Raw genomic sequence first — 27,973 nt, 5'->3', positions numbered from 1 at the left:
TATTATAGTTTTCTTTCCTGAAATCAGTTTTCCCTTTTTCTATTCTTTCCTTTTCTTTCCTCCCCCCCCCCCCCCCCCCCTCCCTTTTCTCATTCATTCGTTTACTAATTCATTCATTCATTGATTCTTAGTCCCTACCATAAGATAGATAGTTGGACATCAAGTTATTAACTAGAAGGGAGAAAACATACTAGGTGAGTTTCTCTAGATTCCAGTATTTTGCTAATAAGCCTTTTCACAGTTTAAGAATCGATTCCACTGCGCATGCGATTTTATCCCGAATTTCTACCTTCTTTTGTCTAAACCTTCTTTTGTTCTTAATTAAATAAAAGAAGGTGAGAAATTCGGGATAAAATCGCATGCGCAGTGGAATCGATTCTTAAACTATGAAAAGGCTTATTGTCTCATAGTAAAGGAGCATTAGTAGATATCCCGGTTTTACTGCTAACAAAGCTCGGGGTCCCTTTAGAGTACAAACACTGTAAGTGTGTAACATACCACTAAATACTGCTAAATTATGCTAATCCTATTGTTTAATTAGCATTGTTTACGACTAATAGTCTATAAATAGGGTTTTAGGGTATGACGTTGAAGTCCACTGACGGGTGTGTGTTGACTGGAAACTACAAGAAAAGTAGATCACACAACGTTATTATTCTGTTGCTATTAAGATGTTAACTTAGAAAACGTTTTCTCCTCTTACGACTGGGAAGCACTATGGGGTACCAGTAACGGTCAAATACATGTTTGTAATCTAGGTCACACAACGAGGTCCTCTAGAAGATAGAGTGCTTACTATATATCCGTGAAAAAGTTAACTATAACAAAATTGTACAAATTAGTGCAAAGTTTTGTAGATCTACGGTCTACTGAGGTGTACTGAACTTACTAACTTATGCAAATTTGTGCAATTTCTTACAACGTTTTTCATGGATATAAGGTGTGCATTATACCAGTCGTGGTACTTACAGATACCTGTTTAGTGAATTTGTCGACGCAAGCCATCCTTATGCGTTCACATGTAGCTGGACTGTCCAACCTAAACACACCCTCGATACCCGCATCACGCCTGGAACAAATGCAAAATACGTACAAATTAAATTTCGTAAAATAAAGAAAATATAACCAATAGTCTTACCTGGCACTTGTTATGGCGTTCTTGATAGCATAGAATATTGACGCGGCCAGAAACAGTGGAGGTTCACCCACAGCCTAGCGAATAAAATCCCACGTGAGAATTCGAAAGTAGTTTTTAGCCAGAGTTTATTATGTTCATTAGACTTTGTATCTGAGTATAGGCAAAAAGTGCTTATATTGATCAATAAACAGACAGACATACAGCTATTTCTAAAAACGTTGAAGGAGCGAACACCAAATGGCGATCGGTGATTTGCGATTGCACGACCCAAAAGCACAGAGGCCATGCATCCAAGCACGAATAATCAAGGTGTTTTAAATGGATTTGCCGACTACAAACAACAATAACTACCCCAACAACAACATCGGTGTTCTTCACGAGAATAATAATAAGAAAAACAAGTCATCCAAGCTATTCTTGTATCTTGGAATGACCTACTCCTTATTGCCTATCGCTTGCCTCAACTTTGAACTTTTTGAGATAGCTGTATACACGCTCAGATGGATACATAGATCGTTAATATCATTTAACAAAACAGTACTTCTGTACAGTTTGCCATAATGTATTTAAGGATTGTATTTTGTTCTGGTGCTTTAATATTCATTTAATATTGCAATCCAGTCAATGATATATTTGTAACCAAACTCTAAGTAATAACATAGACAAAAAGGTAACAATAAGCTTATTAATGGCTAACCTTTGAAGAGTAGATAGCTTTCTCATTTGGCGCGCTTCGTAAGAGGTGAACTGAGAACTCGACTGGGATGTCTGCAAATCCAGGAATCTTGTAAGCTCCAGGCCCTGTCGTCCATAAGGCACCTTGTTGAGAGAAACGTACTTCTTCCAATGTAAAAAGACCAAGGCCTTGAGTAAATCCTCCCTCAATCTGAAGGATAACAGTTGTAGTTTATTGTTTGCATAAACCCTTATATAGGTTCATATGTTGGGGTGTAAAATTGGAAATGGTGCAAATTTTTGTTCAGTCAGTTTGAGTTATTTTATTTCAGACCAGTTAAAATTTCAATGGTGTGACGATAATTATTGAAAGTATTCAAGATAAAGTTTAGGTTTAGGTTAAATAGCTTGGCAGACGTTGTACCATAAGTCCTCACAGTCATACTAATAAATCTATGCTAACTTGATGTTTACCTGACCAATATCGATGGCAGGGTTTAGACTGGTTCCAACATCCATCACGATGTCTGTGCGCAAGTTCTGTTCGACAGCAATAGATAATAAATGGCGATGAGAAAAATGAGTAAATAAATGACTCTTTATGACTTTTTTATGCTTTACAGATATCTAAACTAAACGGAACAGTAGTAGAGATATGATATACTGCAGTGGTTTATACTTTACAGATATCTAAACTAAAAGGAACAAGAGTAGAGATATGATATACTGCAGTAGTTTATACTTTACAGATATCTAAACTAAAAGGAACAAGAGTAGAGATATGATATACTGCAGTAGTTTATACTTTACAGATATCTAAACTAAAAGGAACAGTAGTAGATATATTATATACTGCAGTAGTTTATACTTTACAGATATCTAAACTAAAAGGAACAAGAGTAGAGATATAACCTGGTGATCTCCAGTGAGACAATCGATCTCGACCTCGGAACATGCAGCGCCATAACAAAAATAGTTGAATGGAGCACCAGAATTCGTTTCCGGATCATAACCTATACCGGGATACCTATGGTTATAAAAACAATGTAAGTAAACTACGCCTCATCATCACTAACCACCCCTCATGACTGACCACCCTCTGTATCTACGCCTTATACTAACCACCCCTCATGACCGACCACCCTCAGTGCCTACACCTCATCATCACTAACCACCCCTCATGACTGACCACCCTCTGTATCTACGCCTTATACTAACCACCTCTCATGAATGACCACCCTCAGTACCTACACTTCATTACTAACCACCTCTATTTATCTACCCTCATCATATACCCCCTTCTTTTTTATTATTGTCTATATTATTAGTGAAGAGAGCAGTTGGATGATGCTTACCGGTAGAAGCCAGTTGCAGACAGACTGATACGGTTGAAGTAGGCTGTATTAATCTGAAAAGAAAGAATTTATACTCCTATTTCAAACGACCAGGTGTGTTAGGTACACTATGCAGGAAGCAGAGGAAAGCTAAAACAAAATTCAAAGCTTTTAGCGGATCTTTTAGCAACATCGTCTTGTATTTTATTAAGTTTATATAGCGAATTTCGATCTTGGAATTCCCTATTTGTCTGCTTCTATAAACCATATTAGTGATTCATATAATAATCATTATTGTGCAGATAACAGCTACTGATAGAGGTGCGGGGCTTGGAAGAGTTTTTCCCTGGGATTTAACAGTGGCATTTCTACATAGTAGCTCTCTATCCACTGAAATTCCAATTGAGATTTAGATGTTGATTTTTGTGGAGGGAGGAAAACCTGAGAACCTGCAGAAAAAACCCTCGGAGAGAACCAACAAACAACTCATATATACAGTAAGCTACGCATTAAAAGAGTACAACAGTTTCTTGCTTACCCATTCTTCCCATGTGCCTTTGGGATTTTTCTTTTTTATTGGCGCAAGTCTTTCCAAAATGTGATCACATGCGATCTTTAAAAAACGGCATTAATTAAGACAAATGGATGGAGGGAGGGAGGGGAGGGGAGGGAGGGATAGAGGGAGGGTTGGATTGAGGGAGGGAGGCAGGGATGGAGGGAGGCAGGGATGGAGGGAGGCAGGGATGGATGGATGGAGAGACGCTGGTGATTTACAAACGTTTGACTAGTTACCTTGACAGCCATGCCATTTAAGTCTGATGAAGCAGAAGCGGCAGTGGGGGAGGTATTGGGGACGGTATTTGTACTTGTTTCACTCAGATGGATCTTGGAGATCGGAATATCCAGAGCACGAGCTGCTACCTAGGAATTAATAACAAAATGCAATTTCCATGCACTCTTTGCGTTAGTTATTGGTAGAACTAGTGTGTGAATCACGTTCTAACAAATACAAGCAAGGACTCTTTATGATTAGAATGCAATCGATAAACCATACCTGGACCATTTTAGTGTGCAGACCTTGTCCCATTTCTGTTCCTCCATGAGTAACCAAGACTGACCCATCTGTGTACACGTGAACCAGGGCACCAGCCTATCAAACATCAAATGAAATGGAACAAATAACTAGTCAGATTACTTAATTTACCAGGGGACCTCCGCCCTTTTTCAAAAAGTACCAGGAACAATGGCATTGTTTCGACTTGTGAACAACTCACGCCATATTAAAGTGTACAACGGTGTTTCATATTTTCGATAAACGCGCTTTTTGAGGAAATATTTGATCTCAAAGTTGATTGACGTGATATTTATCTCTTTCACGCACGCATAAATCATTAATGCTACTTTAACATGGTACCGAATGAAATTTTTATCGTTCACAAATTTGACCAGTATCAATTACTTAAAACCGTCTCTTTGATTTTATAAATAGTACGGTCTGTTTACACGGAACCGGATCAATATGAAAACATTAGTGTGTTTACTATCTGTTCACGAGCAGGGCATACTGCAGCAAAGGAGCCTCCAAAAATAAAAAGCTTTTATCGTACGAAAAGTTATCCAGACAAGGTGTTGACACTGTACCGGTCAACTATTTAGTTGTGCAAATCAAACGTTCTACCTCAATTATGAACGACTAGGAATTTAAATTTTTCACCAGATAGCAAAGTTCCATGTAACAAACAATTTTTATGTAGTATTTAAAAAACGAGTAGGAGTGTTTTATCAAGTCTAAAACCACAATGATAAAACACTCCTACTCGTTTTTTAAATACTACGTAAAGCCTGGTTCCCTGGTTCTATCAGGCATGGTTCCATGGTAAACAACACACTCATGAACGCTTTTATTATAATAATAAGAAAAGATTGGATGACAGCAGAGAAAACAAATTACCTGATTCAAAAACAAAGCACTGAATGCAATACCAAACTTGGTTGGTATTATGGCTATTCCCCGCTTTTTCCAGCGGTTAACACTGCGGAATAAAAGAATATTTCATTTGATCAAAAGCTAATAATAAAACACATGATTTTGCACAACAACTACTAATGGCTTCCTTAAAGTTACTAGCAATCTGAAGAAATTTGCTTTTTTCTGCAAGTGGATCTTTTTTTTTTTTTTAATTTTTTTTTTTAATTTATTTATTATTTATTATTTATTATTTTATTTTAGTGAATCAGTGAATCTAATTTTCGTGTGCTTTACCTGTTGAACTGCTCCACATCGTGTTTTCTCTTTTCATAATCACATTTTTCTAACAGTTCATTCCATACTCGACTGACATTACAGCCTGTCAGCTTTTGATTGTAGTGGGTCAAGTCACCTTCTTTGTAAAAGTTCATCTCACGAACCTGCATTATTAAGAATTAAAATATAAAAAGGCAAGAATTGTAAAAGGTTAAAAAGGGCACGTAAAACAGCGGTGAATGGTGTAGCAAGCAGAGTAGTGGATGTTGTAGCAAGTGGAGTAGTGGATGGTGTAGCAAGTGGAGTAGTGGATGGTGTAGCAAGTGGAGTAGTGGATGGTGTATCAAGTAGAGTATTGGATGGTGTAGCAAGTGGAGTATTGGATGGTGTAGCAAGTGGAGTAGTGAATGGTGTAGCAAGTAGAGTAGTAGATGGTGTAGCAAGTAGAGTAGTAGATGGTGTAGCAAGTGGAGTAGTGAATGGTGTAGCAAGTAGAGTAGTGGATGGTGTAGCAAGTAGAGTAGTGGATGGTGTAGCAAGTAGAGTAGTGGATGGTGTAGCAAGTAGAGTAGTGGATGGTGTAGCAAGTGGAGTAGTGAATGGTGTAGCAAGTAGAGTAGTGGATGGTGTAGCAAGTGGAGTAGTGGATGGTGTAGCAAGTGGAGTAGTGGATGGTGTAGCAAGTGGAGTAGTGGATGGTGTAGCAAGTGGAGTAGTGGATGGTGTAGCAAGTAGAGTAGTGAATGGTGTAGCAAGTAGAGTAGTGGATGGTGTAGCAAGTAGAGTAGTGGATGGTGTAGCAAGTGGAGTAGTGAATGGTGTAGCAAGTAGAGTAGTGGATGGTGTAGCAAGTGGAGTAGTGGATGGTGTAGCAAGTGGAGTAGTAGATGGTGTAGCAAGTAGAGTAGTGGATGGTGTAGCAAGTGGAGTAGTGGATGGTGTAGTAAATCATAGTAAGTACAACTATCTCTGAGTAAATAGAGAAATGGATGATGTAATAAGTACATTCACAGTGGAGTAGTACATTTCCATTTGTTAATAATTATCTTATCTTATATTATAGTAGATACCATCTTTAACGAGAAGATTGATAAGCATGGCAATTTATGGTCACCAGAATTTAAAATATACGGCAAGAAAATGTACCTGTCGTTGTGAAATTCCACAAGTCTGTGCTACATCCTGAATCCATGACTCAGCAATCATCATTCCCTATAAGGCCAAGGCAATACAAGCAAATACTTAGAACATGCAATTCCTTTTACAGCCTACGAGTTTTCATTAATAACACTAACATTCTGGAGCTGTATATGATCGTACTTACTTGGGGACCACCAAATCCTCTGAATGCTGTGTTGGAAGGGATGTTGGTCTTGCAGCACCAGCCTTCTACTCGAATGTTGGGTATTCGGTAACAGTTTTCAGAGTGAAACAGAGCACGGTCCATGACCTTTAAGAAAACAAGCAAAAGTAAAGTAAAAAAAATGGAATGATATTATGGTAGTGTTGATGACTATTCAGCCTTATGACATTGATCTATGTGACACTGATGACTCACTGCACGAGACAGATCAAGTGAATAGCCAGCATTATTGTACAGCTTGACATCCAGTGCCTGTATGCTACCATCCTTCTTGAATCCAACCTGCAGAGGCAAATAATTTATAAGACGTGCATTTGAGAAGAGTTTCAATCAAACAATGGAAAAATACACTACTCTTGTTGGAGTTCATTGCATATCATACCCATTATTAATGGTCATTTGGAGAAGCAGCTATAAATAACGTCGTACTAATATTATTACTTCATACCTTATATTTTGCTAGAAAAGCATGCCTTGTTCCTGTATTCTTCATGTCTTCATCTCGATCCAGCATGCAGCGCACCGGACGACCCACCCTTTACAAAAAAAGCTACTTTTTATGTGCCACTTTTGAAGTTAACAATATTCTTACTTGCCCTAAAGTTTACTATAAAGTACTGACATGGCAAGCTATTCAATCTCTATATAATAACTAAAGTTCAATTTCGAACATATATCTATCTATCATAGTCATCAGCCTTCCCAGTTATATCAAAATCGTCAGGCACATCCGTCAGGTATATCCCATTCGTGTCGATATAACGGCAATTGTCCTTTTGCTCAAAGTAAGAATTTTAATCAATCAAAATCTGTAAATTAATTATCCACCAATGAAACACAACAAGCTTCTTGTAAGATTCCTCACTTAAGCAATTCTAAAGGTTTTTAAGGAGGGTTATTCCACTTTTCAAGAGTTATATACACCTTATAACCTTAATCAGTGATAATCAGTGATACCATGATGAGCAAACACTGCATAATGAGCATGGAATTTGGATTCTAAAAATAACAATACTACTAATACTGTCATTTTTCACCTATTTTAACGATCAGTGAGTATATCAGGTCATCCTGGTTCTTAGTACGAAAATCACCAAACTGTGGAACAGGCTCGAGTTTTCTTATGACGATCACGCTTACTCACCCATTTTCAATGATAACTTACGAACATTCCACGTGTAGTCTTTAGTAATAATGCCGACATTGTGGCTCATTTTTGATCACATACACACGGAATGTTTGGGGAATCATACAAAAGTGGGCGCGGCTGTCATAAGAAAACTTGGGCCTATTCCACAGTTAAGTGATTTTCATAGTACAGTCAGTTCTGATAAAGTTTTCTTTTATTTAACGTGAATTAGAACAGATTAAACATACATGTAACTTACTTGTTGGCAGCAACAGCAACAGCAGCCAGTAGAGGCGAAAAACGAGTTTCCTTACCACCAAATCCACCACCTGTCAATAAACGAAACAAAAGGTCCTCTTATCTTGCATTCAGAACTTATGGTTTTGGCCACACGAAAACCAACAAATCATTATATTCTCCACTGATGATGCAAATGACTGTAAAGCGCTGATATTCACTATGCAGTTGCTTGTCGGCTGTTTTCTCTGTCTAGGTAAGTTTAGGAGGGAAAACATAACAATATTCCCTCTCATTCCCTGAAACATCAAAATAACGTCTTACCCAGCCTCTTGGTCCGCATAAGAATTCGACTAGCTGGAACTCCAAGACTCTTGGCAACTAAAAACTAGATGTGGAAATAAAGGCCCAGAGTTATTTAATATATTTGAATGACTGAACAAAATATAAGGTTAGTGACCTTGAACAAGCAATTACTAGATCTAAACAACAAAAAAGTTATAGGATAATAATAATAATAAATACTAATAAATAAATTAAATAGTATTTAGCAGTGGCATTTCCACAGAGTGGCTCTTCATCCACTGTAATTCCAATTGGAATTTTTTAGAAGTTGATTTTTGCAGAGGGAGGAAAACCAGAGAACCCCAAAAATCCTCAAAGTACAGGAGAAAACCAACAAACAACTCTACTCACATGTGACAATGAGCCCGGCAGGACTCGAGACCAGGTCACATTGATGAGAGGTGAGCGCTCTCACTGCTACGCCACCCATGAAAACCATCAACTCAGATTGCACAGATTAAGTTGAAACAAAAAGTAGTAAACAAACGAACTAACATACAAATGAATTGATGATCGAGTGTGTAACCATCTTAGCACTCATAAATGATATAATCCATTTTCCCTCTCCTCTAATTTAGGTAAGAATCAGTCATATCAGTCATTCAGGCACTAAATAAGAGTACAGGTGTAAGTGTTCACATGTCTACAACTGTATCAGAAAATGTACTTTTTAGACATCTATGTAGCTTTGATTTATTACCTGTCCAGTTGATGGGCTTTGACACGAACTGAATATCTCCATTTCTCCATCTTCTCCTTTTGGAACAGCCAAGGTCGCTTGAGTCTCCAAATAGAAATGTTCCTAAACAAAAAGCAATGGAATCAGAGAAAAAGCGGAGTACAACAACTACTGGTCACCCTGTGGTGTACAAACCTGGGCGCCTGTCCTCATCTCGCCTTCAATCACATGGTCGGACTGCACAAAACCCTTCTCGAGGTCTCCATTTTCTATCTTCATGCTTGGTTCAAAAAATGATTTGGCTTCGATAGCTTCCTGTTGACAAAAATAAAAACAATAAGTGCTTACTGCAAAACAATAAAAAGTCATAACATTTGGTAAAAAGCTGACTTTAATAATTTATCATTCATGAGATTGCTAGTTAATTTATGTGTGTTTTTATGCTGGTTCTGTACTTTTACGACTCTCTAGATTTCCATCTCCAGAAGATTCAAGCGGCCATGTTACATGCTGCATGGTATAAGTAGTTATTTATGTGTTACTCGAAATTTAATTTTCAAATTGAGTTGCATGAATCAATCAATCAGATATTCTGATTTATTAGTGTCAACTAATAACTAACAGTGTTTTACATACCTCAATGGTCAAGATCCTTGGTAGATCCTCATACTCAATCTTCACGGCCTTAGCAGCACATTGGGCCTGGGCTTGAGTTTCTGCTACAATAGCACCAATCACCTGTCCTGTTGACGTCACCTGGAAGGTAAGAAAATACAAGGAATAGTATTCAGAATCAATTCTTTTGGCTAAGAATAGATAGGTACTGGAAATGGAAAGTTTACCTCTTCATTGTAAAAGACCAGTTCGTCAGCAACTGCAATTCCAAAGTGGTTAGAGCCTGGTACGTCATCAGCACAGACATAAGCATGAACACCAGGCATCATGGTTGCTTCACTTGTATCCACTGATCTATGATGTGATGTGTTGTGAAAAGTTAAACATTGAATTTGGACACAAGGGAATATTCTGTTAATAAGCGATTTCTGCTGTAAACAGACTAATCAACTTACAAGATTTTTGCATGGGCTCGCTGGCTCAATACAAGACACAAGTATAACTCATCTGTAGATAAAATATTAAGGAAAAGTTATAGCATTGATGTAAAATCATAATTGCATAATTGGAAAAAAGGCAGTAATCCACTTATAATGCATACCTTTACTGCAATGTAACAAGTCATAAACATAACATGAACAGTTGGAAAAGCACAATGGGCATGCATGTATGCAGTAATGCAGTAATATTATGCAGTGATTGTGTTCTTGTTTGCTGTGAGCTTGCAATTATTACTATACATTGACTACATGACAAGTATACCTGCATATTTAGGCATATCATCAACGTATACAGCTTCTCCTGTTGCTTGCTTCAGTGCAGATAAATGAGTTATTGGTCGACCAACAACGTCATCTTTTGACTGATCAGCTGGGACTTCCTACAATACAATCAAGACTGGGTCGGTGTCCACTGGTAGAACGAAGCTTGGGATTGGGACAAAATAACAAAAACAAAGAAAGCATGGATTATGGTGAACACACATGTGAGCTGCGTTCTTTGCTTTATCTCACCATTCATTGTTTGTTCATCCACTCCCAGGCTTCGTTCTGCCTGTTGTGTGTTACCCTCAAGACTGGTAATAAGCCGGCTTCCACTCTCCTGAGCACTCTCAAGTATTTTGATTGGAAAAATTCGATGACTTGATCTATCAGTTCCTACCTGAAAAGTTTGAATGCTTCTTGACGAAACTTTCTGGTGGAATTTTGTAGCACTTTGGTATGCCTCAGGTAAAGGAGTAACATTGTGGCTCTGAAAACAGGCATTCTTTTAGAATTATATGCCTGATATATAATGCAGTTAATAATATCCAAATTTTCCAAATTAATTTTCTATAAATCAATCTTTTTTTTTTTTCTTACCTGAATTTGGCTGAGTTTGTGAGTGACCATGAGATAGAACTTGAAGAAGAAACTGGTGGTCAAAGAGCGTCGATAACTGACTTGTCCTCCTGGTGCATTTGCTGCTAGTGGTAAATCTTGTTCCAGTAAACTACAACCAAACTCAACTATACTCTCATCCCAAACCCTACACAACAGTCAACATAATCAGTGGTTAGAAATCTTTAGTGAATATAATAACCATTTCCTGAAGCCTTGTCTTTTTAAAATAAACTTTCCATCCAAAATCATAACAGTCTTTGATTGATGGAAGTTAAAAATCTAGCGTTCTTGAATACTTAAAAACGATATTTGGATATTGAATTCAAAATAAAGAAGATGTTTTGAGGTCTTTTATTCTAAGTTCTTGAATAGTAAATAAAATATTTGTTTTCAATAAATTTGGAAACATAAAGTTGTATTACTAATAATAACCTACCTCCCAATGAGTGCTTTAGATGTCTTCAAGGCCATGACAGTAGTTGGTGCCATTCCACCATAACACAGACTACATTCCTTTATCATTAACAAATTAGTGACGTCATTCTTCTCTAGCCTCACTCTCATGCCAGCATTCACGATGGCAATGTCGTCATCACGACGTCGAGCTTGTTTATAGGCAAACATGTACTCATTCTGGAAAAAAGGAAATCCTGGTAATGTTAGGACAGTATGATAGTGAAACCAAAGTAGGAGAAGAGGTTAGAATACCTGACGGGTGTGAGGTATGTGGATGGATATCAAAACCTCGTTGGGTTCAAGGCATGTTTTTCTGTAACCACGGAAAAAATGTTCATCAAACTTGATCTCTCTTTGTTTTCCTGGAACGAAGTATAAAGCAAAATTGCAGGTAACTACTACTAGTTGATGTGTACAAACTGATCATAGTTAACAATCCATCTAAACAACAGTCAGTACTCTATTTATACTATTTACTATCATCAAATTGCCATTTTGTTTGTATTCCTTGTTTTATTCTAAGAATAAATAGCAGTCAGTGACTGACGTACCACCAATTGATGCTATGGTAAGAGTACATCCAGTTGACATGAAGATAGGATTGAGATCTGATATTGGACTTGCTGTTATGATGTTACCACCAACACACTGAAAAAAGCATAATATATTATTATTATTAACAGTATTTAAATAAAAAATATATTGGTCTTTCAGAATGTCTGTTTGAAAAGCTACCACCTGCCAGTCAGCTGGTAAGTTGGCCAGTCATGTGGTCAGTCAGTCGGCCAGTCAGTTGATCAGACAATCAATCAGTTGGCCAGTGGGTTGCTCGGTCGGTCATGCCTCATTCAGTTGGTCAATCAGTTGGTCAGTTACTTGGTTAGTTGATCAATTGGTCAGTCAGTCAGTCAGTCAGTTGGTCAGTCAGTCAGTTGGTCAGTCAGTCAGTTGGTCAGTCAGTCAGTGTGTCAGTCAGTCAGTTGGTCAGTCAGTCAGTTGGTCAGTCAGTCAGTTGGTCAGTCAATCAAGCTGGCAGTTGGTCAGTCAGTTAGTCAGTCAGTTGGTCAGTCAGTCATTCAGTCAGTCAGTTAGTCGGTCAGTCAGTTGGTCAGTCAGTCATTCAGTCAGTCAGTTAGTCGGTCAGTCAGTTGGTCAGTCAGTCAGTTGGTCAGTCAGTCATTCAGTCAGTCAGTCAGTTGGTCAGTCAGTCAGTTGGTCAGTTAGTCAGTTGGTCAGTCAGTCAGTCAGTCAGTTGGTCAGTCAGTCAGTCAGTCAGTCAGTCAGTTGGTCAGTCAGTCAGTTGGTCAGCCAGTCAGTTGGTCAGTCAGTCAGTCAGTCAGTCAGTCAGTCAGTTGGTCAGTCAATAAGTTGGTCAGTCATTAAGTTGGTCAGTCAATAAGTTGGTCAGTCATTGGTTATTCAGTCAAGTCAATCAGGTTGTCTTTCCATCAAAATCATCATTCTTATATCAAGTACAGCTAGGTTGGTCAAGTACAGTCAGTTGGTCTGTATGACTGTATGTCATGCTGTGTCCTGTCATGCTTTTTTCAAACCCTTTTCAAATCCAAATAATACAATTCCCATAACAAAACTTCAAAAGTTGCTTTATAAAATACTTACTGCAACATTTCTGACTTGCTGGCCAGCAAACCATCTCAGTGTTTCTAGAATCGCTGAATACGTTCTGGTCTGGAATTCTAAAAAAAAAGACATATTTGCAATGACAATACTTTGCATCCTTAATTTTGGGTTTAGCAAAAGACATTCTAGGTAAATTATAATTAGTCTGGCTGAGCATTGCCTGATAACGCTGATTATCAGGAACTTTTACTGCTAATGAATTATCCTACCCAACCACTTGTGCTTATACTAAGACAAAGGTATCATTGAGGTGCATACATGTATTCTTGGCTTATAGATTAAAAAACTCACTTCAATCTGAAGGTTAAATAAAGCTGTGTAATAATTAGAATAAATTGCTGTTACCTGGCAAGTGTACCACATGATCGTTCAGCGTCTCCTCAATGGTTGTCAAGGTTACAGATGATCCAAAGATCACACCTGTTTCTGTCTGTTGCACAACATTCAGTTCAGGGACGTGAGTAGATGCAATCAGGATCGGGTAATTCTGATTCTTGAATTTTGTCTCGATTCCTTGAAATCAAATAAATTACTATTTTAGGCCCATTCAGTTGTCAGTAATTTTATCCTTAAATCAGATATATCCATGTTTTTATACCTAATTCTGTATTTCCAACCACCAGTTTAGCATATGGGTAGGTATTCTTCAACTCGAGTAGTTCCTCTAGTGTTGAAGGTCTTATCCATGTTACATGATCACCTTTGATGTGCAGGCTGCGTGGCTGAGTAGCCTGTGGCAACTAAAATTGAGAACAAAGATAATAAAACCAACAAATTTACATGGGACTATAAGATGCATACACGATAAAATTATGGCAATACAAGAGATATATGAGAAATGACAATCACTGTTAACACTTGGTGACTGTTGACACTCATTATTTAGTGAATATGTGAGAAAGGGTAAAATAACTTCCACACGTTACCATCAGTTCTGGTGGAAAGATCGGCTCTTGTGTTGGATCCAAAGGGAGAAACTCTTTTGCATCAAACAGTGCCTCACAGTTCTGACAGAAGAATAAAAAAGAAACAAAGAAACAAACATTAAATGTTGATGTCAACCACATCTAGATAATGTTTTCTTTTACCAATGTTTACCAATTTCAGAACACACATTATTCGCAAGAGAATAGAATTCTTAAATCCAAGGTTTCTTTGTAGGTAGGTATCTACGTATAATTATTATTTCATATGTTAAAGCTGTAATTCTCTGATGATGGCTGAATGAGCAGAAGCATCATCTCACACATAGCCATTAAACAAGGAAATGATGCTCTTGGGAATGACACATGGTCGGTAATAGGAAAACATTGCAACATTGTGGGTACTGCTCACGGGGGGGGGGGGGGGGGGGGTTACTCTTACCCATTTAGGGTAGGGAAGTGCCGTTGAGCCCTCTGAACCCTGACCCTGTTCCAGAGTAAAATCACTGAAATTCATACCCTGTTCCAGAGCAAGATCGCAGAAAATCATACTTAGTTTCAGTATTGCGAAAATGGATACTCTGTTCCAGAGTGGAGAGAGCATGATTTCATATACCCTGCCCCAGAGCAAGTGCAATTTTATATACCCTGTTCCAGAGTAGAATCGCTGAAAACCATACCCTGTTTGGCGGAACGTCCCCGTACAGCGAATATAGGGGAGTACCCCCCACCCTGGGTGTTTATCACAAAGAAAACTACCCTCCATTTAAAGCAACTTACATCTCCATCTTCATCTCCATCCATAAGACCATTCATCTGCTGCATACAACATCCATTTTGATTACCACTGCCACCACAGCAAAACTCCTGGTCACAATAGAAAAGGTTCACATTTTAATTACACGTTTTTCCTCTTAATTTTTTATGTTAAATATACATTAATACTGTTTACTTTTGTAAATGTTTTGAAGCCTTCAAGAATGGGGCGATATCCTGTACATCTGCAAAGATTTCCTGAAAATCAAAAAAATCAATGATTTACAGGCGGACTGGTATGTAAAGATCAATATAGTCCTAGTTTACAAAGATCAGTGTGTATGAGTGTCTTTTTAATGCAGAAATGTCTAGAAGATAAATCAAAAAAGTCTTTTATTAATACATTTTAGTTACCTTCAAAAGCACTTTCCATTTGACTTTGAGTAGGCAGAGGGTTATTTCTCAACAATGTATACATTGACATTACAATACCAGGAGTACAAAACCCACATTGGGATCCATGCGACTTGGCTATTCTTTCCTGAAAAAGAATTATCAATCAAACACATACAATAGAAAACCTCATACATTGAAATGATAACTAGCTGAACCATGAAATAACTGCTGTTACTGTACTTTATACAGTATAAAAAGGTACAGTGACAACATATATGCAACACTAAATCATTGTATTATTTTAATAATATGTGTAACTAGTATCACATCTTGTACATTCAATATTTATACCTGTACAGGGTGCAATCTTGTTTTAGTGCTACCAATCCCTTCTACTGTAGTTACAGCCATGCCATCAACAGAACACACTGGAGTAAGACAAGCATTTGCTGTAAAGTGTCTGTTTGTTAGGTAAAGAATAGAAATGAAGTTTTTTGATTTAATAACAATAATAACTGCTATTTTTAATCAAATGAAACTTTCCTACAGCCGTACATAACAGGATTCTTGCTTCATCTACAAGATTCAAGGACTTTTGAAGGAATTTTAAGGTCCAAAATAATGATTTTCAAGGATCAATTCTGTTTGGGAATTTGTTTTTAACAATGTATAGGAACAACTAAAACCTTACTTTAAAGACTCATATCTTTACTATCACTTTTAAAAACCTTGCTTTGCTATTTTCAAGAGCTTTTCAACTGCACTTAGAAGTGGGTTTTAAATTCCAAGGCTTTTCAAGGATTTCAAGGAGTAGCACGAACCCTGAAATCATGACAGCTTACCAGGCATTAAATAGGAATTTTTATTAGCCTGCCATAGTAAAGGAGCATGGTAAAAGGAGGTCATTCCAGTAAATTTTGCATGTCATTTTATTATTTACTTTGCAGTGCATCGTTTTTTTTTGCCTGGCAAACCTGAAAGTTGGCCCATCATTTGGCCATTGGCAGGCCACTTTTTCAAGCCCTGGCTTCTGACATTGTTACAACTGCAGCTATAGACTAAATGTTGCATTGATGTTTGATGTTTTATATTTAAAAGCATATGACTAGATACTTACCAGTCCAATTAAGCTCGTCTAACTCACAAACATTAATACTCATAAATTAATGGACTACTTTATTAGATGCAATAAATATTTTTTTGCAGTGTAAAATGTACTTGTACTTTTTTTTGTACAAAAAAGGATACAATATCTTGTTGTGGCTGTGATCATATTTGGACACCATAACTGTACATGCTCCACATCCTCCTTCACTGCACCCTAGTTTTGTACCTGGTAACTTCACTGTTTAGTGTATTGTTAAGGAAGTAATAATTTTAGATGATAAAATGTACTGTAGCTCATAATTTCATGGAATGTGAACAAAACAAAACATGTTATACACATGCATGTTAACATGCTTACTGTTCTGTACTTGTATGTACTCCCAAACAATGTTCACTTTTTGATGACCACGAAAACATTTTTTTAAACAGATAAGTATTAGTAAAAACAATTTATTCAACACATTAAGTTTAAATAGAAATGATAGACTGGTAAGCCATATATTAAAAAATAAGTCTTTCCAACAATGACCTTCTTCCTGTTTATTCATGCTTTAATCTACTGTACCAGCCTACGCTTTTACGATAAAACACAAAAATATCTTGTACATGTACAATGCAAATCAAATCCTAGGTAATCTGAAAACGAAGGTTTGATATGTAATGCGTTACCCAGCTCTGGAAAGGAATGAAGTATTATGAATGCATCAATAACAATAAGATAGATAGAATATGAGTGTTTTTTTATTTCTTCATTATATTCGGACCCAATGACCCATATTTATCTCAAAAATCTTTGTCAACAAATTATCTGAGGGTTGTATGAAAATGTTAAACATCACGCAGAAGTTTATAAGGATACATGTGTTCCGAAGGAACTGAAGCAGTGTTGTTTCTGGTTGCACATTATTTCCTATGACCTACAAATGAACACATAAAAATTAAGACTTATAAAACTTTTATAAAATAAGTTCACTGAAATTTGGTTAGCACAGGTGGCATGCAGAAGCGTGGGAAGCACAGGTGGCGTGCGCTGCTCCTGCACCCCCGCTCACCAATGCAGCCCGAGTTCGAGTCCTGCCGATCTTGATGTCGTATGTGAGTATAGAGTTGTTTGTTGGTTCTCTCCTGTGCTTCGAGGTTTTTTCTCCAGGTTTTCCGGGTTTTCCTACCTCCTCAAGAATCAACTACTAAATTCCATTTCAATCTTTGGGCTTTCACCTAATTGGAGCCTGGCTCTGTTGTGATTGTCCCAAGCTGTAATACAACAGCTAAAGCTTACAGCATTTCTCAATTACATGCACGGAAATGTGAAAAAAAAATTTTTTCGGATATAATAGAGTTTTGGTGCATGCCAATCAAAGTGTTTCCCAGTATTGTTGGAAAACACAAAGCTTTTAAGGGCACATGCCTATGGAATGTCTTGGAAACGCAATGATTGATGTCCGCCAAAACCTGCTTCGTCATGATGGCAAATTGTACGATTTCGCACGTGATTGAGAAGCACTGTAATAGATTTTTAAGATTTCATAACTTAAGCTAAATTAACTTAGGCTGCGTTCATTATGTATACCGCAGGGGGGGGGGGGGGGGGGGGGGCAGAGGAAATTTCAAAAATACTCCAAAATTTCAAGATCCCCCCCACTTAATGTTAAAAGAAATTGTGCCCCCCCCCCCTCCTTTAGCAGGAAAAAATTGTACCCCCCCCCCCCCCCCCATTCAACATTCCCACATGTAAGTCTCTAAGGACGCTTGCCGATAGATCTTTTTGAATGGCTTCTCCCAACTGTGGAATGGGCTCCCACTGGACATTCGCAACATCTCTTCTCTTGTCAAATTTAAGACAACCCTAAAGTCGTATTTTTATAAGATGGCATATCTTAATTAGATCATTCTTTATTTGTTTAAATATTTTCATTTTATTCATTCATTTATATATATATATGTTTGGCTGGGTTGGTGAAGGGGGGATTTACTAATTTTAAAGTTTTTATTCATGTAAATTATTATTTTTTTTAGTATTGTTATCTTTTCTTACTAGATTGTAATGCGCATTAGAAAATAGCAATGTTGATTCTTGCGCAATATAATTTAATAAATTATTATTATTATTATTATTATTATTATTATTATTATTATTATTATTATTATTATATACCTAGATACAAACACTTCTTTGTCCTGATACCTACACATTCTTATGCAAGCCATTGTGATGACTGGTAACAAGAGCTTGCTATAGACTGTCTTCCTGATCGCGATACATACTGAACTGGATGAGGAATATCGGTTTCCATTTCCTCCTCACTGACAACTATTTTTTTGAAAAGTTTTGAAACTTTTTTGAAAGGAACCAGTGAGCAGCACTTAGGATGCTAGGTTGTAAAACTTTTTATTTTATATCTCCTACACGTTTCGTCTAACTCTGTACACTTCTTTTTGAAACCTTTTTGAAAGGAACCAGTAAGCAGCACTTAGGATACTAGGTTGTAAAACTTTTTATTTTATATCTCCTACACGTTTCGTCTAACTCTGTACACTTCTTTTTGAAACCTTTTTGAAAGGAACCAGTGAGCAGCACTTAGGATACTAGGTTGTAAAACTTTTTATTTTATATCTCCTACACGTTTCGTCTAACTCTGTACACTTCTTTTTGAAACCTTTTTGAAAGGAACCAGTGAGCAGCACTTAGGATGCTAGGTTGTAAAACTTTTTATTTTATATCTCCTACACGTTTCGTCTAACTCTGTACACTTCTTTTTGAAACCTTTTTGAAAGGAACCAGTGAGCAGCACTTAGGATGCTAGGTTGTAAAACTTTTTATTTTATATCTCCTACACGTTTCGTCTAACTCTGTACACTTCTTTTTGAAACCTTTTTGAAAGGAACCAGTGAGCAGCACTTAGGATACTAGGTTGTAAAACTTTTTATTTTATATCTCCTACACGTTTCGTCTAACTCTGTACACTTCTTTTTGAAACCTTTTTGAAAGGAACCAGTGAGCAGCACTTAGGATACTAGGTTGTAAAACTTTTTATTTTATATCTCCTACACGTTTCGTCTAACTCTGTACACTTCTTTTTGAAACCTTTTTGAAAGGAACCAGTGAGCAGCACTTAGGATACTAGGTTGTAAAACTTTTTATTTTATATCTCCTACACGTTTCGTCTAACTCTGTACACTTCTTTTTGAAACCTTTTTGAAAGGAACCAGTGAGCAGCACTTAGGATACTAGGTTGTAAAACTTTTTATTTTATATCTCCTACGTGTTTCGTCTAACTCTGTACACTTCTTCAAGAAGTTTTACGATAAAAGTTTAAAGTCCTTTATTTGAAGACTATCCTTATCTACGTATAGAAAGTAGGGCATGCAAAGGAAACACGTATACAAGACTCTAACAAGGGAGGAACATAGTTTACGGATGTTGAATAATTTTTGAATAATTTCGGGGGCGAAGTTATGTCTATAACGTGTTTTAGTCCATAGGCTGAGACCTGAAAAATCAGTTTTCGTAGCACCCCCCTGGAGACATAGTGAAACTGGTATCAAATGAAAGCTTATTATCTATATTTTCATGATTCACTTGTTACTTTTTATGTAACCTGTGCTTAAGTGAGATATACGACCGAATCTGAGGGGGGTGGGGTGCGAATATATATAATTTGAAGTAATAGCCTCTCCACAGAGAAAAAATATATCTTTGAAAATATAGCTCCATAATCAATAAAACTTTCCAGAAATGATCCTCTGATTACATGGTGTCGAAAAATGTATGTGTAGGGAATCTAGATGTTTCCATGGCAACCGTTGCTAGGAAGAAAATAAAAGTTACAGAAACATACACGATTTTCACTGTTTTTATCGTAAAATATTCTTTCAGTTTTATTATTGTGAAACGTAGTTTTGCTCGAATAATGAAACTATGATAAATGATTATTTGGCCTTCATTTTACTTGTTTTCTCTCGTTAACTTGACCTTTAATTACTTTTGAGGGTTGATCTTTTAAGAGATCCTTAATTGGTGCAAACGTGCACGTATACGTTTGTAGTGTTTTTGCAAAATGTTTACAATTTTTTGAATCCCTAAACATGACACAGTTACACTACATTGACCACTTCTAGCTAGAAAAGGTGCCATAACAACACCATAGGTGGCGTATATGTACATTTGAAAGCAAGGGGGAGGGGTCGTCCCCTAATGTTTTTTACAAAAACATCTAATCCAAACTGTGAGATCAAAACTTGTTTTTACAACTTCTTCAAAAAGAAAAATAATCTCCAATGACAAAAAATAGTCAAACAATTACTCGTCGTCACTTTCATCTTCATCATCTTCATAGGTGTCTTCTTCTCCCACTTTGTTCTCGCATTTTTCACATGCACATGCTTCTGTGCACGAAAGGGCGTTACGAACGCAAGAACAACGTCGTGTTTTGCATTGTCCTTTGCATCCACAGCATACCAGGGCCATCACTGCTTCAGGAGCAGGGGGCTGGTCTGTCCAGTCGATCTCCAGGCAGTCGTGTTTCACTTGCCAGCCTTGACCATTAGGTGTTTGGATGATGTTTGCATCTAAGGCATGCTTCCAAATGTAAGCTTGGAAGTTGGCACGCTTGAGATGATTTACTAACGCTGCTCTTGATGGTGGAAGTTGGTGTGACTGTAAGTTTTTGCCCTTGCAAAACATCATGTATCTTAATTCGTTGACACTCTTGCACTTTGGATCGTTGTAGAGGGTACAAACAAAGGTTTCCAACTGATCAAGATCTACAATTGAAATTCGTTCACCCAAGGTCTCAACAGCTTTTCTCAAAATTTCATTTTCTTGAACGATAGTAAGAGCTTTCGTTTTTCCTTTTGTTGCAAAAGAGCTAACTGCATCACAGCCAGTCAATGCATGAAGGCTTGGCAGCACCCGGCATGTGTCTAATCCAAGTTTATCACGAAGTTTAGGCACACAGATTAGTCAAATTCTAGTCTGGGTTCCGCTTACCAGGATCAACTCAGATGGAATGGTTATCTGGTAATAACAAGCCAGTACTTCGACATCTGTATCTGAAGACTTGATTGCGATGCGTTGATGGCCACGTTGTGAGGCATGAGAAGCATGTAGCAACATTCTTGTATCCGCTTCCTCTTGATTACTACATAGATCTTCACTGATCTCCGATATAATATTGCCGTCTTGAGTACATATTTTGGTGCACTTTTGTCCATGTGTAACAAAAAGGGTGCGGTTTCCAATCATGCGGGCATACATATGGTTAGATGTCCATTCGACCACGAGGAAGTTCAACAGAGCAGTTTTGTTTGAACCATTTGCCATAAACTTCTTCCATTGACGTGGGCACATTTGCTGAGGGCTGGAGATTGCAACCACCAATTGGCCATTACTGCTTCGTCTGTCTCTCTCAGTGTTTTTTATTGAGATTTCAGGATACTGGTCTGCTACAAAATCTATTCTTGTTGCTTGCCCAGCCACTGCCATGACTCGTTTCATCACCATTTCTGCAAGAGATTCAAATCTGTCAGGTACTTTCACCAACGATTGAAGTAGTGCCATGGCGTCTATGATGAAAGCCGTTGTCTGATCAGGAAGACTGTCTAGGCACTCAACTCCATTTTCAAGTAGTTTTGGTAGAGCAGCTTTGTTGGTCTTGGCTATGGACCCATCAAACGAGGCCAGTGACCAGGGGAGAGGACCAAGCTCAAACGTCAAAAGGTCCCTGAGGTATACCTTCCGGCTCTGACCAATGATTAGTAGGCGTGCAAAGAGGTTTCTGTCAGCTCTGATGATGATGTTTCTTCCTCCTGCTTTTAATGATGTCTTCTTTTGGGCTTCACGAAAAGACCCAAGCTTGAGCTTGGTTAGGGGTTGAAAGAATCCTTTGCTGTTTGTCACCAATCTCTCATTTATGAATGACTCAAGCGCCTGCTTTCCTTTCTGTTTGGCCATCAGCAAATCTTGCTTCACATTTTCATCAGCAACACGCCCGGAACTGATGACAGAAAGCTCTTCCGAAGGATCAAATGGATTACGCCAGCTCTCTATGACCTCTACTATCTTCTCTACATCTTCTTCATCTTTTTTGATACGTAGTGATCCATTCTCTTTGGGAAATTGGCTTATCTCTTGGCAACCGTCTGTCATGATCCTACATCTGTCAACAAAAGCTGCTCGAGAATGGGCAGTAATCATCCACCGCTGCACAGCAGCTTTCCTCAAGCTGAAGCCCACTATACCTCCTTTTGTCTTAGTACTTCGATTGAGAGTTTGCTCAATCGTTTGGTCGACTGGCACCTGGGAAAACCCATGATGGATCGTTCTTTGGACTCCAAAATCACCATTGGCAAGCATGTTGTGTGCTTCTGGATGGCTTTCTTCCAGTGTCATCATTTCTGCCAAGTAGACTGGTAGGTATCTTGCATAATTAATGTGATCATATGCAAAGAACCAGGGTAGCATCTCTTTGGTACTTTCTAAGTGCATATTCCAGTTGCCTTCCCTCGTTGCTCGTACAACATTCAACAACACTTCAACCATCTCTAGATAACTATTCCAAAAGGCTTTCATAGGACCGTTATCGAAGGTGGAGTATTCTTTGTAGAGCTTCATTAACTTGGTAAAATCTTCCATGGACAGTAGGCCATCAAACTTTTCTTTGCTGAACTTTTTTCGGATGTCCATTACTTGGTTGACTATCATGACGTAATTAACTGGGTGATCATGTGCTAGTAGCCAAGACCTAAAGCCCTTCCATTGCAATCGATGCAATGATTCATAAACAATCTGAAAATAAGAAATTGTTTTAGTGTATTATTAATACATATTAAATTATGTATTATAAATTATCACCTTGTGGATACGAATTGCACGATTATAATGGCGCCCTTCAAGAACTGCAGCAATAGATCCAGAACCAACAACTTCACTTTCTATAAGAATATCTGCTAGGCCACCATCTCCAAATCGTTTGCCGATAGCAGCTAGGTAAGCACATATGGTGTGGAATGTTCCCATTCTAACAACCAGTCGTTTGAACTCCTCCTGATTTTGCCATATTATTTCAAGACACTTTGCATAGATGGCTTGATCAAATACAACGATGACATCTTGTTGTCCGAGCTGGTCTGCCATTTTGAGTGACCTTTGGAGAACCGTGTAAACAGTTGGAAGCTCTGTTGGACTTGCATCAATAACCTCGCAATAGCCAATGGAGCATTCTCTGAGAGGGTTGTTGTCTTGTAGCATCGTGTTGAAACCAGTCCATGCTGGTATTACTTGTGGTTGATTCTCCTGCACATCAAAGATGTTATCTTGATATGGTCGCCGACAGAGTCTCCAGCCAAAGTTGATGAGTTGAGCATAAACGCTGACTTGTTGGTTACTGTTTGACATTTTGTTAATATCCATGCTGACTGGACTGGGCCCTTTGCGAGAGCTTGAGCTAAAATGAAGAACATCTGAGGGAACATAATCAATAGAGCGTTTCTTTGATAATGCTGGACTAGCTGAATTGACAGGAGGTAATTCACAGGTATGAGGTTTGCGTTGAACAATGATGCCATTTGTGCAATGGGTGGTCTCTTTTCCTGCGTAATGAAAAACAATCTAGCATTTTAAATGGACGCGTGGTTTCAATTGAACTTACGTTGACACCTACCAGAAAGAGTTTCTTCAAGAAGATCATTGTTATCCCAGCAAAACACACCAGGCACGCCAGGAGAACAAGCATTTGGGATTAGGACACAATTTTGCTGCTTTGCAATCTGATTCTCGGCTAGAGCTGTTTCCAATTCTTCTATTTGAGAGTATGATAAGCTATGACCAAATCTGTTGAGGATGGTTATTAATTCAACATTCCCAGTAAGACTTTTTACTGTCATAGGCAGAACAACATGTTTTGGGGTTTTTACGCGACCACGACTGACACAATGTATTAAGTCCTGGCAAAGAGAAACTACTAGGCGGTGAACATTTGGTGAAAGCTTCCCAACTCTCTCTTTGGAATACTCTGACTGGGGCACTAAAATCCACGTCATCATATTGTACACCAAATCAGGTACCATAGCACTGCCACTGTCTAAATCGTCTGGTGATGGTGGCCAAGTCATAGTAGGTTTCACGTCTACAAGTAAGCTCCTTATCACTTTAGCTGCATGGAAAATGTGATAGCTCTCATCCAGAACCGTATCGGTTGTACAGTCATTCACTTTTAACTCCTCTGCTTCATACTCTTCATACTGAGCACTGTTTTTAAGAATAGTCTCTACAATTTCTCCAACGTTGACTAGTGAGCTATACACAATATCAGATTGGTTTCTGTTTACTGGTTGGCGAAAAGACAGTTTTTCACCAAAACATCGAATTAGGCGGTTCTTGAGCTTGGATGACCTGTATGAGGTAGCACTGATTCCTTCGTCAAATAGAAAAGTTGTGTACTTTCCCACAAGGTCGGACATGGGAATTGCTTTTGCTTCTTTCAAAATCTCCTCTTCTATAATCTCCTTTAATTTGTCAAATGCTTTATTGTAGCCTTCTGTTCCAATATCTTCTTCTCTACAGTTGTTCTCCTCTAACTTATCAAGTTCCCTTTGACGTACATAGTCTTTGTAGCAGGAACGATGGTACTTGATTTCCATTGCTATTGTATCTTGATCTTGAATATTCAAGAGCAGGTGATTACCATTGCGTATTTGAGCTGCCTTGGTCAAAGAAGTGCTACCAAACTCGCTGACGTTTAAGGTAAGGGACTCTCTTGTTCTTGCTCCTTTGGATGTTGTTATCTTATCTCTTTGGCAAATTGCACACTTTTTCAAATCAAAACTAGAATTCTGCGACCTGCGAATTCTTTTAGGAGGTGAAGACATAACGGATTCTTGACTGAGATATTCTTTAGAGAAATGGTGATTTTGTTGTGCTTTGACTACTTTGTTTTTATCGGTATATTCTTGATAACAGCGCCGATGGTAGTTGCCTCTTGGTCCCTGATCCCAAGAATTTTCCATCTTCATCCATATGAAATCCCTCCTTTGATGAGCACATTTGTGAAACGTTTCCCAACTTTTCTCCGTGAAAGCTGTCAACTTGCCATCAGCATTCTCAATAACATGACATAGGCATTTATTCCAGTTCGGTTGCTGTACTGCTGAACGTTTTCTAGAAGTTATTTCAGTCATAACGACTGAATTTCTCTGGAAAACAAGCCTCACAATTCACCTAGAAATAAGTATTTTCACATCTTATTTCTTTTTTTCTTTCTAGAATTAATCAAAAAATATCTTACCTAAATACAAAAAGTCACAAATAAAGATTTAAATATCCAGTATTGCATCAAATAGTGAGGTACTTACAGACAAGACAGCTACATCAACCCTTCCTTTCCAACATGGCGGTCACTGTTTTATCACATGTCATATTAGGTTGCACTGCATTATGGGTTGTACACCACCTATGGTGTTGTTATGGCACCTTTTCTAGCTAGAAGTGGTCAATGTAGTGTAACTGTGTCATGTTTAGGGATTCAAAAAATTGTAAACATTTTGCAAAAACACTACAAACGTATACGTGCACGTTTGCACCAATTAAGGATCTCTTAAAAGATCAACCCTCAAAAGTAATTAAAGGTCAAGTTAACGAGAGAAAACAAGTAAAATGAAGGCCAAATAATCATTTATCATAGTTTCATTATTCGAGCAAAACTACGTTTCACAATAATAAAACTGAAAGAATATTTTACGATAAAAACAGTGAAAATCGTGTATGTTTCTGTAACTTTTATTTTCTTCCTAGCAACGGTTGCCATGGAAACATCTAGATTCCCTACACATACATTTTTCGACACCATGTAATCAGAGGATCATTTCTGGAAAGTTTTATTGATTATGGAGCTATATTTTCAAAGATATATTTTTTCTCTGTGGAGAGGCTATTACTTCAAATTATATATATTCGCACCCCACCCCCCTCAGATTCGGTTGTATATCTCACTTAAGCACAGGTTACATAAAAAGTAACAAGTGAATCATGAAAATATAGATAATAAGCTTTCATTTGATACCAGGTTCACTATGTCTCCAGGGGGGTGCTACGAAAACTGATTTTTAGGGACTTTTCAGGATTCAGCTTATGGACTATTTCCTTTACATGATAATAATGATGACAATAGTGATAAAATTGATGATGATGATGATGATCAAGATTACAATGTTATTTGAATAGTGGTGTACAATTATCCTGTTCATTAAATTTCTTGTTGAGTTTTATATGTTAGTTAATAGTCATTTGTTGTTGACAGAAAAATTAGCTTCCCCCCTACCATTACAAAAATAATTTAACATCCCCCCTTGAACACCTAAAAAATTTTATGACCCTCCCCCCAAAAATTCCTCTGTTCCCCCCCCCCCCCCCCCCCTGTGGTATACATAATGAACGCACAGCCTAATATGCTGGATCAACAGTTGGGCGTACTGTTTACATTTCCAAAAATCAACTTTTGAGCCATAAACGATTGGACCAATTTGAGAGCAGTTGCTTTATCAGTTCAGAAGATATAATAAATTAAAGTTGTTAATTTTTTTTCAGTAAATGTAGGTTGTTTGGCAACATCTTGAATTTCCAAGAATTTCATGTTCGTGATCAAAACAAATAACGTCATCGTCACCTACAGTACACAAGGGATTCTGTATTAATATCGGATAGCAAGCTTACGTATTTTGGAGGCTGCTTTTTCTAAGCGACGTTGCTTTTGACTTTAAAAATCTAGTGTTCCAACTAACAGTCCACTTTTCTCTTTATTCATGCTACATGTACCTAACACTAGGCTACGTACGCATGGATGAGTATTATGCAAGAGCTCAAGAGCTGCAAAGTTCATAGCAATTTGCAAACGAAGGTTTGACTTTCTAAACCTAATCTGATTCTTGAACAACTCCAACGTAAAAAGCTATGGAAATAAATGGAACCTTATGATTGCATGGATAACAATGAGAAGACGTACCTTTTTACCATTCACAAAGAATAATATTACAGACATCTTTACAGCATAAGGTGTACCTCAGCTACGAAGGACGAGGCACTTTGTGTTGTTATTTGCAAGCAATTCTAGACCTTTAGACCTTAGCTATTGAACTAGCTATTAACCAAGAGATCAGCAACACAAGAAACTCAGAAATCCTTTGTATACACAAGTATTACTGAACGAAACGCAGACGATTGAACGTAGACGTGGTTCACAAAGACGCTTGACACGTGACCTAGGAGAACTGGACGAGTTTAACACACAGGAAGCCCAAGCAAGGTTAAATTTCACAAGAAATAAAGTCCCACGATACTCGATTTTTAGAGATAAAAATTTAATATTATAAGTAATAAAGAAGTAATAAAGAAAGAATTAGTGCATTATAGTAGTGCTCGTCGAGCCGTGGCCACTGCAATAAAGTTTTTAACATTTTTTTAGGAGATTGTGACAAATTTGATGTGTTTGATGACTTTCGGTTAGTTGATCAATTGGCCTTCATAGCAGTGTAGAAGAAAGCGGAGGTAAATTAATAAT

At 37.7% G+C, this 27,973-nt stretch overlaps 2 protein-coding genes across 2 annotated transcripts; both read right to left on the bottom strand.

Annotated features, from left to right (window-relative positions):
- Window positions 1-64: 64 nt before the first annotated feature.
- LOC116292241 (xanthine dehydrogenase/oxidase) lies at window positions 65-27,652 on the bottom strand. Its single transcript, XM_089040831.1, has 40 exons — window positions 27,419-27,652; window positions 17,281-17,338; window positions 16,563-16,659; window positions 15,666-15,774; window positions 15,333-15,459; window positions 15,115-15,176; window positions 14,943-15,029; window positions 14,166-14,246; window positions 13,838-13,979; window positions 13,585-13,752; window positions 13,219-13,295; window positions 12,150-12,246; window positions 11,851-11,960; window positions 11,579-11,775; window positions 11,122-11,287; window positions 10,922-11,011; window positions 10,523-10,640; window positions 10,216-10,267; window positions 9,988-10,114; window positions 9,782-9,901; window positions 9,341-9,460; window positions 9,167-9,268; window positions 8,446-8,509; window positions 8,144-8,213; window positions 7,204-7,291; window positions 6,951-7,037; window positions 6,717-6,842; window positions 6,539-6,604; window positions 5,411-5,556; window positions 5,099-5,180; window positions 4,202-4,297; window positions 3,940-4,068; window positions 3,686-3,760; window positions 3,169-3,221; window positions 2,726-2,840; window positions 2,288-2,353; window positions 1,836-2,024; window positions 1,139-1,212; window positions 976-1,069; window positions 65-623 (listed from the first exon to the last, which is right to left on the bottom strand). The coding sequence occupies exons 1-40, from the start codon at window positions 27,452-27,454 to the stop codon at window positions 576-578; spliced, it is 4,011 nt and encodes a 1,336-aa protein (XP_088896957.1). The 5' UTR covers window positions 27,455-27,652; the 3' UTR covers window positions 65-575.
- LOC148905129 (uncharacterized) lies at window positions 21,344-23,837 on the bottom strand. The gene is made up of 2 exons (XM_089024218.1): window positions 23,275-23,837; window positions 21,344-23,208 (listed from the first exon to the last, which is right to left on the bottom strand). Exons 1-2 carry the CDS (start codon window positions 23,830-23,832, stop codon window positions 21,385-21,387), a joined length of 2,382 nt encoding a protein of 793 aa, XP_088880344.1. The 5' UTR covers window positions 23,833-23,837; the 3' UTR covers window positions 21,344-21,384.
- Window positions 27,653-27,973: the final 321 nt, after the last annotated feature.

The sequence above is a fragment of the Actinia tenebrosa genome, unplaced genomic scaffold (genome assembly GCF_029948245.1).
Source record: "Actinia tenebrosa isolate PJP-AT-01 unplaced genomic scaffold, QUT_ActTen_1.0 PGA_scaffold8__29_contigs__length_14323225, whole genome shotgun sequence".
NCBI classification, from domain to species: Eukaryota; Metazoa; Cnidaria; class Anthozoa; order Actiniaria; family Actiniidae; genus Actinia; species Actinia tenebrosa.
The sequence above is the reverse complement of the archived record's forward strand: the minus strand, read 5'-3'. Positions and strand labels throughout refer to the sequence as shown.

What these genes read in the sequence shown, in the direction of transcription:
- LOC148905129 (XM_089024218.1), bottom strand. Translation starts at nt 23,832, where the DNA reads ATGGATATTAACAAAATGTCAAACAGTAACCAACAAGTCAGCGTTTAT. An exon ending in GTGCAATTCGTATCCACAAG is followed by an intron (nt 23,209 to 23,274) that starts GTGATAATTTAT and finishes TCTTATTTTCAG; the next exon opens with ATTGTTTATGAATCATTGCA.
- LOC116292241 (XM_089040831.1), bottom strand. Translation starts at nt 27,454, where the DNA reads ATGTCTGTAATATTATTCTTTGTGAATGGTAAAAAG. An exon ending in AATGGAAAGTGCTTTTGAAG is followed by an intron (nt 15,177 to 15,332) that starts GTAACTAAAATG and finishes TTTGATTTTCAG; the next exon opens with GAAATCTTTGCAGATGTACA. An exon ending in CACTTGATCTGTCTCGTGCA is followed by an intron (nt 6,843 to 6,950) that starts GTGAGTCATCAG and finishes GTTTTCTTAAAG; the next exon opens with GTCATGGACCGTGCTCTGTT.